We start from the raw sequence: 12,898 nt of genomic DNA on the forward strand, positions 1-12,898 counted from the left end.
TAAAAAGAAGCGGCACAGCCAGACTGACATTAGATCCTTTGGTTATTTTAACAAATGCTTCTAAACCACTTGTTCATGACTGTTTAGCTGAGATCTGGTGACTGTGAAGGCCATCAGATATGATTCACGTCACTTGCATACTCATCAAACTCTACAGGGAACCCTTGTTTCCTCTATGGTAGCACTTATTGGGCCTGTGTTTCTCCACTAATTAATTCATGTTTTATTCTAATTTGCCATCCATCTGTAGTTTTTCAGCAAGCAGACCTTGGAATAGCTACACTCTATGCTCTGAGGACTTGAAAACCATGGAGGTGAATAGGGCACTATTAAAGACATGCAGCTCCAGAATAAAGCCATGAATTCTTTCTTTCGTAAATTTAATTTTAATAAGGTGCATAATTTTGCATTGTAGCTTGGCTGAACCAGCAGGGCATGTAGTGTATGTATCTACTGGGACAGCTCCTTTTTTTTCCCAAATAGAAGAGCAATAAAGAAAAGAAACAAAGAAAAAAAGGCATTGGAAAAGCACAATAATTTGCAAAAATGCAAAAAACATAAGTTCCTGGAATGGCCAGAGAAGGCTAGCTCTGTAAGTAGACTGTATATAAAAGATGGACATGGCTTTTGAGTTTGAAAATAAAAGTAAATGCAAGTAAATGCAGAAATGCATGACAATGTCTTTATTTCTAATGGCAAGCAAGTGTGTTTGGCTACATACAATATGTTGTTTGGTGTTGGTTCACTGCATTTTCACTCGCTCTTGAAAATGGTTGTGGTGTAAAAAAATAAAATAAAAAAAATCCTTTCACAACAGTAACCCTACTCATTGAAAAAACAACAAGGTTGGAATTGTTAGGGGGTTGCCTCACCAATAACATAACTCTGTGAGTCAAGATAAGCAGCTGAAGGACACCTTTCGCATAATGAGCCAAGCAGATTTGACACCCTGGGAATGAGAACCAGCTAGAATAAAACATGATGTTCATTTTCTAAACGATGGTCCACATAAAAACAAAAAAGGATGATAAAGAAGAGGATGCTTTGGGGCAGACCTTCCTTGTTACCTTGATTCCTCAGTCAGATCTGCTCCTCGCTTGTCACGTCCGAAACATCAAATTTCCAAGGCCAAGATGCTCAGTACAGTGAATTTTTATTTAACCCAAGGCCTAACATTATACTCAGGGACGTGGGCCTTTTGAGTGACAGCTAGGTGCTAGTGGTCTTTTCCAGCATTAGGTTTTACACTACTATAAAGTAATTGGTCAGTCAGTGTCGCAGTTAGTAGCTGTGTCCAAATCCACGGGCCGCATCCTTTGGAGGCTGCATTTATATGCCGATTATGTCACAGCGACGCGCCGAAGGCTGTCCAAATTTGTAGACTCCTTCAAATGCGGCTGACAAATGCGTCCTCCTTTTCCCTAGATTTGAAGGATGGGTCAGGTGCATCCTTCGTGGCCCAACCTATCCCAGAATTTATAGCACAGGCCAACCAATTCCAGTTTCCAAAAATGGCGGCAGCTACGTAGTTTTAATATTACTCTTTCTGGGTCACAAAATAAAGTTTTAACATATTTTCAGGCGAGAATGTAGCTCTGTAAACTTCAAATATCTGCTCGATTTATCATGAAATCACATATTTGCAATAGTGCTCCGATGTTTTTGGAGACGTGTTACCCAACAGCTCAATAGCTGACTGGGAGGTCAAGGCTCTCTAGAGCTGGTGTTTTCAACCCTACCGTGGTCTTTTGCTACTCAAGTTAAACATGATATATAAGTCACTTACATAACTTAAAAATGTTATTCTTTGACTTTTTTCTGTTTGGCTGAGATTAAAGTTATAGTTTTCACACAGCTAAATACACGTCAAACAGAAAACGGATTAAACAGAAGTGTGAGATGGTCAAGAACTTATGCCAATGTCGTGTTATATTTTAGATAGCAAGGAGCAGATGGCTGAGTTTATTAATCTCCCACGTAGACCGTGAATGCCAGGTCTTCCGAACGATACGGCCCCTGAATTTGGACACAGCTAATATCATTGTAAATCACAGATGACCCTTGCTAACCAAACAAGCTAGCCAGTGCTAGCATTAGTTGGTAGCTAATATCACAACTAGAGTCTTCAAGACAGCAGTCCACAAACTGACATCTACCTTTTACATTCAATAGTAAGTAAACCAGCTGAACAACTGTTTTTGGATATTCTTATTACAGTTTTTCTTGATTGCCTAAACACTATAACCAGGCCTCTAAACTAAAATTTCAAAACCGTAACGCTATTGTTCAAAAAGCTCACCCATTTCCCTGAACTATGAACACTATTCCCTGCTTTGACACATGACTCAAATTTGGTGAACTGTTACTGCAAAACTCTACACACAAATCCCTACATTTTACAGTGCTTACACCATGTAGTCATTTAGAAAGCACTAGCATGCAATAATGTTAACTTAAGTCAGCATAGCTTGAGCTCAATTAGCACACAATTAACCAGGTGGAAACACTAGGAGTCAAAATTTAGCACACACCAATCAGAACCTGCGATGGATAGATAAAAGGGCCAAAGTCAGCTCATTCAGGTTTGAAACAATGGATCCAAAGAGATGCAAAGGAAGAGGACGTGGTGGAGAAAGAGGACATGGTGAAGGAGGAGGACGTGGTGGAGGAAGAGGACATGGTGAAAGAGGAGGACGTGGTGGAAGAGGAAGAGGAGGTGGTCTAGGACAACAGGAAGGTGGAGGAGGAGGAGGGAGAGGTGGAGGAGGAGGAGGATGTGGTGAAGGAGGTGGAGGTGGAGAACGACGGCGACAAGGAAGGGGAAGAGCAAGGGCAAGAAGACAGTCAGTCTCGGATGAAATTCGAGCCACTTTAGTTGACCATGTCCTTGTCCATGGGATGACTATGAGGGAGGCTGGGCAACGAGTACAACCAAATTTGAGTCGCTTCACTGTTGTCTCCATCATCAGAACCTTCAGGGAGGAAAACAGGTAGGTGTACTTGCAGTAAGACTGCTTTGTACAGTAACGTTTAAGTTACTGAACTTATGTGTCTTGAGTTTCAGTATGTTTCCATTATTTGCCTGTAAAATGAATGTGTGACAGTTACAGTAATGAGTGCTTCTATTTTTGTAGGACACAGAGACGACCACCTGGTGGAGGCAGGTTAAGGCTTTTGTCGGAGGAGCAAGAGAGGGAACTTGTAAACATGGTAAATGCAAATAATGTAATCCGCCTGCAAGAGATTCAAAGGAGAGTGATTGAGGATGATCATCTTTTTCGAGGCATAAATGCCATCAGCCTGTCCACAATTGACCGCATCCTCCGAAAGAATCAATTCCGGATGAAACAGGCATACCGAGTCCCTTTCGAACGAAACTCTGACAGAGTGAAAAACCAACGTGTGGAATATGTTCAGGTATGAGTTTGGATATTGTATAAAGTATTGTGTACCATCACAGCATGGCAGTTTATGCTGCCATTTCAGCACTCTTGAACTGTGGTTCAGGGTACTGATTGACTCTACTGTGTTATGTGTTTTGCAGAGAATCTTTGAGATTGAAGGACGGCCTGTTCCCCATGAAATAATCTTTGTGGATGAGGCAGGTTTTAACCTGACCAAAAGAAGGAAAAGGGGGAGGAACATAATTGGCCATCAGGCTATTGTAAATGTCCCTGGTCAGCGTGGGGGGAATGTCACTATGTGCGCAGCCATCAGCCAACGAGGGGTACTCCACCGCCATGCCGTACTGGGACCCTATAACACTATGCTTCTCCTTGCTTTTCTTGATGGTTTAAGACAACATATGTTCCAGCTGGACTACAGGGAACCAGCACAGCCAGAGCAGCCTCACTACGTTGTTGTGTGGGATAACGTCAGCTTCCATCGCGCTGCTCTGGTTCGTGACTGGTTTACCAATAACCCAAGGTTTTCTAATATCTTTCTGCCTGCATACTCTCCCTTTCTAAACCCGATAGAGGAGTTATTTTCGGCATGGCGGTGGAAAGTGTATGACCGAGAACCTTATGTCCGTGTTCACCTCCTTCAGGCCATGGAAGAGGCCTGCCTAGACATATCAGTAGATGCATGCCAGGGGTGGATCAGGCATGCAAGAGGATTTTACCCCCGCTGCCTGGCTGGGGCCAATATAGCCTGTGATGTGGATGAGATTCTCTGGCCTGACCCAGACCAAAGACAAGATGCTGAGGTGGGATAATGTTTCTGGTGTGTGTTGTACTGTATAGTACATGAATGACAATGTGCCACTGTACATACATTGGTTGCGTCTTTTGTGTTTATCATGTGACAAGGGTTTTGAAGGGGAGAACCATAAGCAACCTAATTGTTTTGGAACTATTGTTTTGAATTACAGTTTTTTCTAAATGCTTAAACCCTAACTGTGATTCCTGTAGCACAATCTCTAAAACTATTCAGACTTATAGCAAAACCACTCACTGAGTTTGCAAAACTAAAAGCACAAAAACTGCTTTGCACTCAGTTTGCAATTTTGTAACACACACTTTGCAAAACTGTAGGCACAATTCACTGCACAACACTCAATTACCAAATTTCCAACACACTCCTAGCAAAAGTATACACATGTATGGCTATCATTAACACTAATTTGCCAACTGTCTGGCACACTTTCACATGTGAAAACTTTTTTAGATAATTAGTTCACTTTGCAATCAGCCTAAGCACTATAATACAGGTAAGCTGTGTGTGCGGAGTACAATGGAGGGAGCAGAAAGAGTGAGAAGTAGAGGAGGCCGAGGAAGAGGACGTGGAGGTGAAGAAGTAGGATGAAGAGGACGACAAGGAGGAGCAAGAGGAAGACGAGGAGGGGGGAGAGGAAGATGAGGAGGGGGGAGAGGAAGGGTAGGAAGAGTAAGAAATAGAATTGCTGATGACATCAGAGCTACAATAGTGGACCATGTAATCAACCGTGGAATGACCCTGAGGGTAGCTGGCCAACGGGTCCAGCCTAACTCGAGCCGCTACACTGTAGCAAGTACCATAAGGACATCTTGAAATGAGAATCGGTTAGTACAGTCACTTCGCACAAAGATTTGTAGCACTGCCATATGCCAATGAGAAACACACCAATACCACTGATGTAAAAATACTGAAATTGTTACTTTACAGAATTGCTAGATGACCAGATGCTGGGGGCAGAGGAAGCATGTTCACTGCAGACCAAGTAACCCATATAGTCATTATGGCGATTGCAAATAATCCTATACTTGGAAATAAACACTTGTGTTTGTTTTGATGTGTTTGAATAAACACCAGTACTTGAAGTTTGGATCCCTCTATGCTTATGGATCTATGACAGAAGTATGAGCTCAAACTGACATAGCCTACCTTGTGCACAGAGAAAGCAAAAGCCAGATGTGTTTTGTATTCATACCATCAGTGTGCAGTTGGCGCATTGTGTGCTTAGTAGATGATGGCTTGTGTGTACTGTTTGATACGGAAACACTATTTTTACGAAGGTATGAAGAGTTAATCTAGCTGTGTTTGCTTTTGCAAGAGAACTACAATGTTTTGATTATTGGGTGACAGGTTTTCTTATTTGTGTGAAGAGTTTTGCAAAATTAGCCAATAGTTACAAAAAATGTGCTTAAGCAATCAGAAAAAAATGTAATTGTACCAGTGTGCAAAACTCTGTTGTAGTGTGTGTGTTTTTGAGGGCTTGTGTTTGATGTCTGAGGGCAAAGTTTGGTTTTTCAGCAAGAGTGAATAGTTTTGGGTGTAGAGCTTCATTTTGACCTGGAAATAGGATGTTTGGGAAATTGAGTGAGATGTTATGGATTTGTGTTTACTGTTGTGAGGATATGAGGCGTAGTTTCAAGAAATGTGTTTTAGCAATCGAGAAAAACTGTAAACTCTTGTTTCACTTTCTTACAGAAACAGCAGAAAACATCAATTTGCTATTCATATATGCTCCTACACGTGCAGACTTCTTACACCTCTCTTCCTTCTTTCTAATTCATCTGACCCACGCTCAGTACCAGCCTAGAGTAATGTTGTGTCAATTAAGGGAGCCTACTGATTTGCATCTGCCCAGCATCTTTTTGCCTGTACAGAAAAAAAAATCACTTCAAAACAAGGACATCAACTTGAGTAGCGTGTTGGCAGGTAAAGCTTTAGTCACTGGCAATGATGAACATTTCTGTCAAACCCACGACCCCGGCACTTCTTAAAAAAAACAGTTAAGTATGCATAATGCTCCAGCAGCCAACGCATATAGCAATAATGCTGAAAGGTCACAGAGAGACAAAGCACGTGGATGCGCATTGATATAGAGCCATTAGTCAGGCCTCTCTTGAGAATTCTCACTTAAATATAAAGCAGCCTATGTGACAAGCGACCGCAACAGCATGAACTCCCCCTTCAAAGCTGATGTGTCTCTTGTGATACACAATGCCCACCGCTTCTCAGCAGAATGTGGGGAAAACGGCAGGTCCTATGGGTTCCTGCAATTTGTCCTAATGGTTTTACATACCTCATTCAGTGAAAAAGTCACTTTGATTTACCTGAGCAGAGCCGGCAGCTGGGAGGACATTGAGATTTCAGCGGATGGGTGCCTTGTACGACAGCGATAAATAATCCAGAGGGTGTGTTTAACAGATAAATGGCTTTTTGCTTAAGTGCTATCCCTCCTGTGTAGACTGTGTGGGCCTGAAAGGGCTGCCGTGATGCCGTCCTACTCTGCGCACTGTTCATTCTCACCGCCTGCAGCTTTAATGCTCAGCTGCTTTGCTTTCTTATTCCTCTCCTGAGACCATTCAGGCACATACTAAGAAAAGTCCAACCTCCCAAACAACACACATAGTTAATAAAACTTTCAACACTTCATGTGCTGAACACTTGGCGCCTAATAGCTCTTTCACAGTGCTTTGACAAAATTTGTTTTGCCCCAAAATGCATCTCCCCTGGGATGAATTCTAATTTTCACACCAGGCAAGAAATGACATCAATTAAAGTTTTATTTCCCTATTGATGACTTTTGAAACTAAATGAAAAAAAAAGCAATTTCACTGTTTTCTTCATGATCAGAAATGACACTTCTTGGGGGTAATTTTTATATATTAATCCATAAAATAGTACTTCCTTTAAGAAGTTCATCAAAGTCAGTTTTAGCCACAGTAATCCCCTCAGGGTATACCAATTCTCACAGAAAGCTAGAAAGAAAAATATTCTCATTTAAATAAGTGACTGTTTCTCACATTCTTAATTTAATCAACTGATAAATCATTTTATTAAACTTGTACTAGCCCTTTGAGAGTAGACTTCACCTGGTAATAAATCTTTCAGACTTAATCAAGATTAATCTTTGAGAAAAAGGTGAAACTATGTGGTTGTCCCTTTGGTAAACAGTTAGCTTAAATGATATCTATAGCGTGCACAGCTTATGAGGGGTCATTTTACAGCTCATGTCTCAGAGATTTCAGCCATGCTAGTAGTTATATGAAGTTGTAATTCACTTCATGTAAGCATTCACACTTAGCTACATGCTAAGTGTGTGACATAAAAGACAAAATCCTGAGAGCAGCTTGCGCTAAGAAAATTTCTTATGAGGGCAAAACTATCACATTTACACACGACTTACCTCAAAGAATATAAGATCCTCAAAGAACAAAAAATACGTTTCCAGACACCATACCCAGCTAAAATGAGAATTTATTGGGAGAGCAGTCCACGCCTGTACAAGAGTGCATCAGAAGTGGCAGAGGATATGAAGAAGCAGGGTTACGCTGTGGAGCTGCCACACTGCGGGGACGTCAACTGGGAACAGGTTCTCACCCGAAGCGCACACTGGGAGAAAACGGATAGCTCACACTCCGAACGTGTCCTTGGAAGGCTTCGTGGATTTCTCAGACAACAAGTATAAACTATCTTGTGTTAAGCCTCACTGGACTAAGCGGCTAAAATACATGTTTTTGCTCTGTAAGTATTGTTTCCTAATCTCAGTTTATTATAATAGAGGAAGAGGTGTTTAGCCCTTCTATTGCGTCTTATTTAAGATTTATAAAGAAATGCCTCTACCATATGCTGGCATTGTACGCATTGCTCCCGTAACGATTTTACTTTATACCATTTTTTGTGTTAGACCTGTGTCATGTAAAACAGACTATGTTGATCAGGACTGAGAGAGATACTTAAAATGTTCAGAGACAAGAGAAAGCTGCTGGATGCAGCGATGGAGCTCCTACATATGGTAGGATTTTTTCTCCAATATTGTACGAATGGACACTATAGAATGACAGGGCACTATAGAGCCCCAGGAGTGGAAGTCAAGGTAACATATGTTCAGTTTTTGTGGTTATTTTGTTCTTATAGTTCTATGTTCGGAGCGTCGACGTAATTGGTTGGAAATACCGGTATGAGTAACTGTGACTGTAGAGCAGCTTCATGGAATGTAAACGGACTTAACAACCCTGTTAAGAGGAGTGAAGTCATGTCTAAGATAAAGCGGGAAAAAATACAGATTGTGTATTCATTTATCATTTATCTCAAACAGAGCATGAGAAGTTAAAGAAGTTTGGATTCACAAATACATTTTACAGCTCTTTTAAAACAGGTAACAAAAGAGGAGTTGCGGTATTGTTACACAACTCCCTACATTTTGAACTTACCAGACAAGTAAAGGATAATGAAGACAGATATGTGTTAATTCAAGGTAAAATAGAGGGCAAAATGGTAACTCTTCTTTCAGTCTACCTACAACCAAATTATGATTTGAATTTATATCACTAAGTGCAGCTCTGAAGAAAGCTAAAGAGAATCAGCTAAATGGACTTGAAAATACACTAAAAGATTTAGAAAACAGACACAAAAAGACTCAATCTGACCAGACCTTGAAACAAATTCAGAAAATTAAAAAACAAATTCTTGATATATATCAGGAAGAAGAAGAGAAAAAAATACAAATTTTTGAGACAATCATATTATGAAACGGGGCCAAGGGCAACAAAATTACTTGCTAGAAAACTTCGTAAAAAGCAAATGACGCATTCTTTATGCTCAGTCCTTGATCCCCAAACTGGGAATTACAAAGTGACCTGGAGGGAATTGACTTGGCATTCCAAACCTATTACAAAATGCTATACACAAAACCTGCACAAGCCAATACAGAAGATATAAAAATGTTTCTTAACTCATTAGATTTGCCATCAATTGGTGAGTGTCAAAAATGAATGCCTAACCAAACAGATTCAGAAAGAAGAATTGGAAATGGCCTTAAGACAGAAATACAGTAAGAGATACAGCCATCTGTAAAACACAGTGGAGGCCATGATTTGAGAGTGCATTTGAGCCAGTGGTGTTGGGAATATTGTCAAAACTGATGGAAGCATGAGCGCAGATAACCATCATCAGATTTTGATCTGCCATCTGGAAAGCATTTCAGCAGTTTCACTTTTCAGCATCACAATGATTTCACAGACACTGCCAGTGCAGTAAAAGCATACCTGGATAGAAGAACATACTGAATGGGACACTATCAGTCATGGATTGGCCTGCCCAGAGCCCAGACCTCAACATTAATGAAGCAGTGTGGGGTCATCTCGACAGAGAACAGAACAAAAGGCAGCCAACATCCAAAGAAGAGCTTTGAATGTCTTTCAAGAAGCTTGGAGAACTATTCCTGAAGACTACTGAAAGAAGTTAGAAGAAGAGAGTTCAGGCTGTATCAAAGAATAAAGGTGTTTGTAGCTAATATCGACTTTCAAGCTTGTTAAAATTGTACAAACTCTGTGTATTTCCATGTGCACTTGAAAATGTTTCAGTTGCTTGCTATTCCACATTTTACTAGCACAATTTAAAGAACTGAAGTGCAGGTTTTGATGCATTAAAGGCCAGCCATTCTGGCAAGACTCCAGGAAGTCACAGGTCCTTGAGCAGAAATTAGGCACATAATACCCTAATATGTCAAATTTTAACTCAGGTATGATAGATGTGCCCCGTTTTTTCCCCAGGTTTGTGCTAAGCTAAGCTAATTGGCTGCTCGCTTTAAGAGAGATAAATATGACAGTGCCGACAATGTTTTCATTTAAAGAAGTGAAAAATGGGGTCAGCATGAGTGTAAGAAACACTAATCATTTTTATCTTGTGAGTTCAGTCAAGTGCGATACATTCCCATTTCCGATATTTTTAAACATGGCCTGAAGGATGACACAATATGAAAGCAATCAATAGATACTGCACCAGGAAACCGGGTGAAAGTAGTCTCTAGTCACTTTGTGACATGCTATATTCTGGATCAATGTGTGATTACTGTCATTAAAAGACTTCAGTACAGGAAGCCTAACATGATTATAGTAGTTTATATTGATTCCAGATTCTATCAAAACACACCGTTGTGCCTTCATTCTGTCCTCCTTCGCTTTAGCCTCCATTCTGGCATCTTTGTGTCAGCTGACTCAATGTTCGATCTTAAAGAGATTCATTTTTGGCCTCTCTGTGACTCTGCATTCATCTTCTCAGTGTGCTCAGCGATGTAAATCTTGCCCTGAAAGACAGCGTGGCTCTGTCCTATAAATCACCCCTCTACTGAGAATTTCGTCGTCTTTTCGCAGTTGTACAAGTAAGAACCTGCCAGGTACGGCCACATTATTGTGTTATGTTGTAAACAGTATTAAGTGATGTGGCGTCATATCAGTGACACAGTTCATATTGTCTGTAATGCTATTGTTAGCCACCTGTCATAAGTAACGGATAAAATTTGAACACAATGTGCTTATTTCAGTCATGTCTCCAAGTGTCTGGCCCTAATTTCTTGCTTTATTCTTAGTTGTGGCTAATTTTGTCTAAACAGCAGAAGTAGGCTAATGACTAAATCATCAATAATTTACCCCCAAGTTTCTTTCTGCTTCTTTGAAAAAAAGCAGTGTCTGTGATACTCTTAGGAAATATACATTTTTCCAATATTTTGTTTTATGGATTGGCCACGTTTTATATGAATCGACTGCATATTTTCACTCTCACGTGGTTCTCCTGGTTGCTTGTGCTATAAATGCCTGGCATGTACGTGTAATGCAGAGAGAGGGAGAGAGAAAAGCTCAGCTTTAAAACGCCAGGACAGTCAGGGGTTTTTATGTCAGTAATTTCATTGTTGTGTCTTTGTTGCGATCTTTTTGTTTTTTTTCTTTTCATGACTACCTGTCACATCCACTTAGACAGAGGTGAGGTGGGGTGCTTTCTGAACCAAAGTGCCCTTCAGTCTGCTCGACCAAGTACTCCCTGGGAATAAAACCAAAACCACAGGCTTCCACTCCATGAAACAATTCTCGCTGCCACTCCTCAGAGATCTTCCACTACAATCTATTGAATTTCAAAACAGACTGGCAGAGAGACAAAAGCTGAGGCCCTGATGCAACGTGTTTATTCCGGGTAATGAAATCTAGATTGCGACGGGGTCTTTGGCCATTTAATCTATCCCCCTCCCCGCGTGATTGTCTGTGGGCTTGTCTGCACATTTAGGCTCACTTCAAAGGGGTTCATATCCTGAAAGACTGCTGACAGCTGAAGTTGCCTTTTGGGAATTTGGAGATTCCCTGGCCTTCTCACACTGACCCGCCACTTGCATTGGCAAACTCAAAGCAAAGACTTACTGACAGGCTATTCTAATACCGGGACAACAGAATGGAATATGTAATGTAATCAGCACCGGTAGCAAAATTGAGTCTAATGATCTCTCATCTTTATTTCACTTGCACAAAGACCGGTGTGCAAGTGCTTTATCTTGTGACAAAGCACAAGTATGTAACACATGGCTGTCCGTGCAGCAGACATACAACTCCCATGTATCTTAGATCAGGCTAATGCACAAGTGCGAATGAGACGCGGCGCTCTCCAACGAACACGATGTGCGCCGACGGGCTGCAGAAGCCAAATCCAACAGGAGGAGATGATAGGGTAAATCCACACTGTGGTTCTTTTCAGCGCCGCAGTGTGTCTCCGACTGCCTAATGAGGCCTTATTAATTCAGATCAGGGTGAATGATTACCTCATCATTCCCATTCTCCAGAGAGCTTCCACTCCCTCTATACTCTGCCCAGTATTTACAGCATGGTAATACAAAAGGCCGTCTCTAACCACAAGACTTGCATTTGCCATTTTTGAGCCCGAGTCAAACAATATGGGCTACGACACACCTCTAATATGGTCAAGTTATACATGTTCCTGTGGGATGCTGCAATTACTTGGAACTATTTAAAGTCTTCATAAATCACCGGTATCTGCTTTATGTATTCTCTTTTGGAGAGGCTGAAACTCCCACTAGCAGCAGATCTCTGGCAGTAAACACAGAAAACCCTCCCCATCTCTGTGCAGAGACTAGTTGCCTAGCAATGAAGTCTCTGATTTTATGGTCTTTGAGGCTTACATACACAAGAAAATGGCAGAAAAAAAAGGATTAGATTTAGAGTACTGTAACAGCCAGACTCTCACTCTGATTTGCAATGTTATGTGGACATTATCAGGCCAGTGGTCTTTAGATAATGACCAAAAAAAGGAGTACAGACAAAAATACTGCATGACCAAAATCATAATCCTCAGTGAGTGGCACGCTGTACATTGACACTGCTCCATGGGTGACAGAACCCTCGCAGCCTTTTGACAGAGTTAATGAAATATTACACAAAAGTTAATCTCTGAGGTCAACACAGAGTTTGTTGTTAATTACATTTGCAGTAATCAAATTTAAAGCTTCATGGTGAGGAAAAGGATGGGGGTAATAACACCAGCTCAAATCATTTCCCAGATTACCTCAGTGGATGTTGACATTTCCATGACAATAGGTGTTGATTGATTGATTGATTGATTGATTGATTGATTGATTGATTGATTGGTTTCAGTGTGCTAAAGGATTGGCAGGAAGATTTCATGAGTC

The 12,898-nt window shown here is 40.9% G+C and overlaps 1 protein-coding gene and 1 long non-coding RNA gene across 2 annotated transcripts in view; one reads left to right on the top strand and one right to left on the bottom strand.

Annotated features, from left to right (window-relative positions):
* The window catches only part of LOC309697092, a 294,518-nt gene that overhangs the window by 247,898 nt on the left and 33,722 nt on the right, over positions 1-12,898 (bottom strand). The window lies entirely within an intron of this gene.
* Positions 2,267-4,343, top strand: LOC309697726 (uncharacterized protein). Its single transcript, XM_082519841.1, has 3 exons — positions 2,267-2,990; positions 3,135-3,417; positions 3,545-4,343. Exons 1-3 carry the CDS (start codon positions 2,593-2,595, stop codon positions 4,214-4,216), a joined length of 1,353 nt encoding a protein of 450 aa, XP_082375967.1. The 5' UTR covers positions 2,267-2,592; the 3' UTR covers positions 4,217-4,343.

The sequence above is a fragment of the Aulonocara stuartgranti genome (genome assembly GCF_965226115.1).
Source record: "Aulonocara stuartgranti genome assembly, chromosome: 20".
Taxonomy (NCBI): Eukaryota; Metazoa; Chordata; class Actinopteri; order Cichliformes; family Cichlidae; genus Aulonocara; species Aulonocara stuartgranti.

Bases quoted from the DNA above. Each gene is read 5' to 3' on its own strand.
- LOC309697726 (XM_082519841.1), top strand. From the start codon at position 2,593: ATGGATCCAAAGAGATGCAAAGGAAGAGGACGTGGTGGAGAAAGAGGA. The intron at 2,991-3,134 runs GTAGGTGTACTT...CTATTTTTGTAG, and splicing joins ACCTTCAGGGAGGAAAACAG to GACACAGAGACGACCACCTG. The intron at 3,418-3,544 runs GTATGAGTTTGG...TGTGTTTTGCAG, and splicing joins AACGTGTGGAATATGTTCAG to AGAATCTTTGAGATTGAAGG.